The sequence below is a fragment of the Eupeodes corollae genome, chromosome 1 (genome assembly GCF_945859685.1).
Source record: "Eupeodes corollae chromosome 1, idEupCoro1.1, whole genome shotgun sequence".
NCBI classification, from domain to species: domain Eukaryota; kingdom Metazoa; phylum Arthropoda; class Insecta; order Diptera; family Syrphidae; genus Eupeodes; species Eupeodes corollae.
This window is the reverse complement of record NC_079147.1, coordinates 83299733-83305732: the sequence shown is the minus strand read 5'-3', so window position 1 is coordinate 83305732 and position 6000 is coordinate 83299733. Positions and strand designations below refer to the sequence as shown.

Sequence of the window (6000 nt, the reverse complement as noted above, 5' to 3'; positions counted from 1 at the left end):
TTAATAGCATTCAATTATACGCAGTTAATGATTCTCCATTGTACAATGCTGTCAGGATCGGAATTTAAGGACCTTAACATATGCTACCGTTGAAATTCCACACCCGAAGGGCAATAACGTGAACCTAAAAGGGAATATGAAAAACTGAGGGTGCTGTCTTCACCGAAACAGTTTTGTGGATTAGAAGTAACAGACAAAATATGGTTTATGAAGATAATGAAAAGAGCTGGAAACAAATCGGTGCCCTGGGGGCCCCAGCATTTATTTTATGAATTTCAGACTTAAAACCATCCAATACAACTTGTATTGAAAGGTTAAAAAGCTGGTTTTTCATCCAATACCAAAAACACGTATTTTCGCTAAGAGAACTTTATGCCAAACTCGATCAAATGCTCTTTAAATATCAAGTGCTCTTTAAATATCAAGTGCAATAATCTTACTTTCTCCAAAACTATGTACAAATTTGATTTGTTCGGTTATATAAACCATTAAATCACCGGTGGACCTATTGCAACGAAAGACATACTGCCAGTGATTAAGAAGCTTTCATTCGTCAATATACTTCTTAAGCTGATAATTAAACATGTTACAAAAGAAAGAGGATAGGTTGGACAAATGCTGTTTTGCATCCAATCGGAAAGGGACCTTTAGAGAAGGTAAGATGGAAAAGCTTACGCAGTGGTATTGCCAGCGTTAACGAATACCTCTTCCGAATAATAGGGGGTTACTATCTGGGTCAGCAGGTCGAAAGAAGATTCATCAAATACAAAAAAAAGGCTTTAAACAGGTTTATTTTCTATTCTATTCCCAATCTTCTACCTCCATTCCTAAAAATTACTATTCCAGACTTTTCTAAGCTGACAGCAAGGTTCCAAATTTTGCAATATCTGCCGAAGCTATCGATGATCGATTGTTGGGTACTAGGTCTGTCAGAAAGAAGATATATGTCGTCCGCGCATAACAAAACATTTATTTGCATACCATTCACAGTGCGACCAGTTGGAAGTGCTAAGTGTAGATCGTTTAGAAATAGTGCAAATAGAATGGCACTTAGTACGCATCCTTGTTTGACTCCTTTGGAAGTCTGGAAGAAGCTAGACGTACTAGTTCCACTAGTAGCAGTCGTATCTTCGTACAATAAACGTATAATAGACACCAGTTTTGTAGAGACGCCTATCTTTGATAATTTGTAAAGCAAAAGCTTCTCTGTTAATGTTGTCGAACGCTGCTGGAAAATCTACAAAGAAAGCGTCAAGCTTTTTCTTCTGGCTCAGCTGAAGTTGGATGATAAAAGAAAGGTTGTAGACTTGGTCAACTGTATTCTGGTATTCGTCGAGTATGTTGTTCTCTTCAATTCAAAGAGTGGGCCTCCTAAGCAGAATTGTTATAAATATTTTGTAAAGCGTGTCCAGAAAGGAGAGCCCGTGATAGTTGGGAGCGATACTGGCATCACCCTTTTTGTAAAGAGGGACAATTATTAACTTTCTGAATGAAGAAGGTATATTTCCTCATTTGGAATACCATCTATACCTAGTGCTTTGTTTTATTTTGTTGATTCTATTGCTGAGGACACTTCAGATAGTTCTATTTGACTATAAAGCATTGGAATATGAATGGTTTCGAAAACTGCTAAAGGTATCGTAATACTTCACGAAACTGGATTCATTGTGCCATTGAAATGTTCATATGAACTCGTTAGTTGTGGTTTGTATTCCAATGCTCGTTGAATTCTCACGTATTTCTTTTGCGATTCTCCACCATTCTTTTGCCGAATTCACAGATGCAAGTTGTTGAGAGATGTTTTGTAAATATTCATACTGTTTGGACTTACAGAGAGCCTTATATTTTTTGTTTGCTGCGGCATAATTTTTTCTATTAGCTTCCAGGTTATATTTCTTAAATACTCTCAGTGCTTTCAAGGATTCTATTCTAGCAATGTGACACTGTAAATCATTTCAAGGTTTCTTCCTTTCGAATTTTATAACCTTATTGTTAGGTCGTCCATTGGCTTCATACACAGAACACACACTTTTTTATTGTTTCACATCTTGATTTAATGTGATCTTCACTCACAACGTACTGGGGTATAGCTTCGTATTACTCGTTACTCGTTTTGGGTGTATCAGATTTTCAATGTATGCCTGCGGGTTTTCTGTGCCCCGAATGCGACAGTTGTGCTTGTTTACATACCCACCAAGATCAAAATGAGCTTCAAGATCAAAATTAACGCCAAGGTAAAAATGAGCGTTGTTAAAGCGGATACAGAACCATATTCATTCAAAAAAAATCAACAGACCAAATCAATGACAGTTGATTTGACAGTTACAGCTGTCCTTAAAGTGAAAGGCACTTCAATAATTAGAATGCATATTTAAATGGCCCATAACTGCAGCCAAATTTAACGAAATCAATGCAATTGAAAAATATTCTATTTCTCTTGAAAAATATCTTTATTGTAATTCTCACAAAAAATATCCTCAAAAAAAAATATTCCAAAACCAATTACATAATCGTTAATAAAACACATTCGTTTCGTTCAATCAAAAACAGATCAAGTTGTCAAAACCTTCAAAAGCATTATTACAAACATAGGTAGGGTAAAACATTGTCTAAAAACTGTTAACCTTTTTCCTTAATCTAAATAAATTCTCAATCTGAATAAATTAACCCTCTGTATAACTACAGTTATGTTTGGTTTAGGTATATACATATATCTATAGGTACCTCTATACCTATCAACAAAAACAACATTTGGTATAATTAATTATCCAATTTTATAAATGGAAAAATAAGTGGCTTCTGCATCTGGTGTGTAGACTTCAATATTATACAGGGTTAGGTAAATCCTCCGCATTTCATGTTAAAGTAAAGTAAAATAAAATAAAACATATATAATTAACAAAACCCTTCACTTACAGAAAAATAACATTTATCTTTTTGATTACATATATCTATGTACATAAATACAGTTTTCCAATAAATAAGTCGTCGTCGTTTTGATATTGTGTGTAATCCACGTTTGAACAAATACCAAAAAATACAATAATTCCTAAGGAAAGAAAAAAAGGATTCCTACCCTAAAAACAATGTTTATAGCAAATATTTTAGGGATCATGCTGCTACTTCTACCCCTCAATATATACCTAAATAAGTACAAAAACAAACAAAAACAACACAGACAATAATTATCCCACAATATTGACCCCGCCAAATGTAAGCCCTACGGCAGTCCACAAAACCCGTAATCCACCATTAATCCTTCTCTTCCCAATCTATACCTTTACATATGTACATATATACCTATTAAACAGGGACCAACAAAAGGGAATATAAGAAAATATTTATTTTAGCCCGACTTGCTATACCTACTTTTGTAGGTATATAGCTGATAAACAACTTATGTTGGTATATCTGTATAAACATTATATGCCGCCTGGATAGAAATCCTTATTCTGCCATAATCGTTGTACCGATTTGATATGGCCTTTCTGTTTGTAATCCTTTTTATATTGTATACCGACTTCCTTTGTCCCTCGTTAAATTACTCCTACGACTGACGACGACCAGGACCACGCCGCCGGCCGTCGAGGACGACCTATACGATTTTGTGTATAAAACATTTTCTTTATTACTCTTCTAGTCCCATTTTCCGACATCACACAATCTGAAAACTCCCACTTAGCCTGCCCCCACTGTTGACGCATAATAAAAACAAAAGAGCAACATGGTGACGTGTAAATATACCAAAAGGCCAATAAATAATAATCACCCTATCAAATCGATCCGTTCAATAGCCTCAAACGGTCTACGACAACGACAACAGCAACGACCGACAACGATGACGATGAGACTACGATGATTATGACGATGCCGACGGCGATGCCGACAACGATGACGACGAGACAAACATATTTTTGTTATTAACATCAAGCTTTCGACCCTCCTCTTAAACAGAAACTCTACAAAGTCCACCCCATGGACCAACCCTTAATCCAAATCTGCTGTACCTATTATACCTACGTAACGTAAAAAGAAACAACTTACCATCAATATCTGTGGCCTCACAACGCCATACCTGCCCGAAGGCTCCCTCGCCCAATATATTGAAGAACTTCAATCGATGCCTTGGGAATTCCCATCGATCGCCTGCAGAGCCATCCTTTCCGGTTACTCCAGCACCAGCAACTCCACCAACATTGCCAGGACCTCCAGATCCAGTTCCAATGTCGTTGGGCGAACAACCACCAGCACCACCAGCGACACCTCCTGTTGCACTTGTTGATAGCTGCGATGTTGCCTGTTGGGAATAAAAATACAAAACAAATATAAAATAAATATATGTATAGAAAAATACCAGAATACAATTTTATATGTATGTATATGTGTTCATCAAAATAACAACAAACTAAATATATAAAAAGGACGAATATGTCGTCCTTGTCGCAGTACCCAATACACTACCAGTATATAGTCCATTGTGTGCAATAGAAATGAATACGAAATATTTGGCTAATGGCAAAGACATTGGAATGAAGTTGGTATAAGGATGAGGAGCAATAGCAGTATAGGGTATCTACGGTAGTTCCTTGTTTTTTTATGTCGGTATATCCGTTTTGGTGTGCAACTTGGGAAACATTCACAAACGAAGGACTTCTTCTTTTTTTGATGTCACCCCCATTGGATGGTTTCAGTGTAACTGGTGACAGGAGAATAATAAAAGCGATGAGTTGCATAGGGACAAAAGATAAACAGCAACAGTAACTGTATACCATCAGCTCCACTTCTGTTACTTCTACTACTACTACTACAGATCTACAGTTATTTGCAGTTGAAAAAATGAAAAAGGACATTCTACAAAGTAAATGAAATCCATATTTTGTTTTTTGTATTTTTCTTTTATACTTTAAATATATTTTTACAACATGTTGCAGTGTAGAAAGTTCATAGTATATTGAGGGAAATATCTCAGGGAGCACCTTTGTATATGTTCGTATGTTTGTAGTGAAAAAAAAGGATAACTGTCAAACATTTGGATAAGTGTCAGATCCTTTGGTATTCTTGGATACAAAATTCAAATGTTTTCGTTTCTTTTGGTATTCTTATTTTTGGTGTCAATTGGAATTGCTTTCATAAGAAAATTGATAGAGCACCTAACTTGGTCGTATTCATTTACTCATACGAATTTTTCAAAGGTTCAATAGAGGTAGCAGCTGTCAACTCAGAAGGTTTTAAAATATTGCACAAATTTCGTTAACAAGGAAGTTAATGGAAAAAATGGAAAAATTAAGAAGAACTTTTTTGATAAATAAGGTTTGAAAGATTTAATTTTGGTATTTAGAATTTTGGTTAAAACAAATTTCAAAAAAATATGAGCTTAAGATTAATTTCCATACCTCAAGGAACTTTAGACTCATATCATTGAAATAAAATGACGTCAAATTTCCTATATATATTTTTCCAAGAAATGGTGACTCACCGGAAAACCTAAAGTGTTTCTTTCTTCAGAGAATGGCCATGTATATCAATCCAACGAACGTTTAGAAAAGCTCCAATTCTCATGTAACCAAGTGCTAACCGTCGATACATGTTTGCAAGAAATATTACATGGTTTGCAGTCATGGAACTATCGGAAATTACTCCCAAAGTCTTTCCCAACAATGAAAAAAAATGTCAAACATGTTTAATGAAAACTAGAACCAATGGTTTTTGTTGAACCAGCTTCTGGAACAGCAAATGCCCTGGGTAAAAAATCCCAAGCAAATCCCTATAACCGCTTGGAAAACTTTGTCGACCAATCAAACTTTGAATAACAAATTGACTCCAGAAATAGCATCTGAGTCGACTCAAGACAAAAAACCGATATCTAGGACAAGCCACCCAAAACCGAAGTCGGCTTATGCATCAAACTCTTCTGTTCGCTCATAGTTTTCAAAAACCTTACTGAAGCTCAAAAAACCACAGAACAACAAAAAGAAATTGATATCCAAGTTAAAACTGGAA

At 35.5% G+C, this 6000-nt stretch overlaps 1 protein-coding gene across 1 annotated transcript in view; it reads right to left on the bottom strand.

Annotated features, from left to right (window-relative positions):
• LOC129940811 (tyrosine kinase receptor Cad96Ca) overlaps positions 1–6000 on the bottom strand; it is a 310897-nt gene that overhangs the window by 132273 nt on the left and 172624 nt on the right. The window contains exon 5 of the mRNA XM_056049311.1: positions 4045–4297. Coding sequence (XP_055905286.1) covers positions 4045–4297 — 253 coding nt within the window. The remainder of the gene's footprint in view (positions 1–4044; positions 4298–6000) is intronic.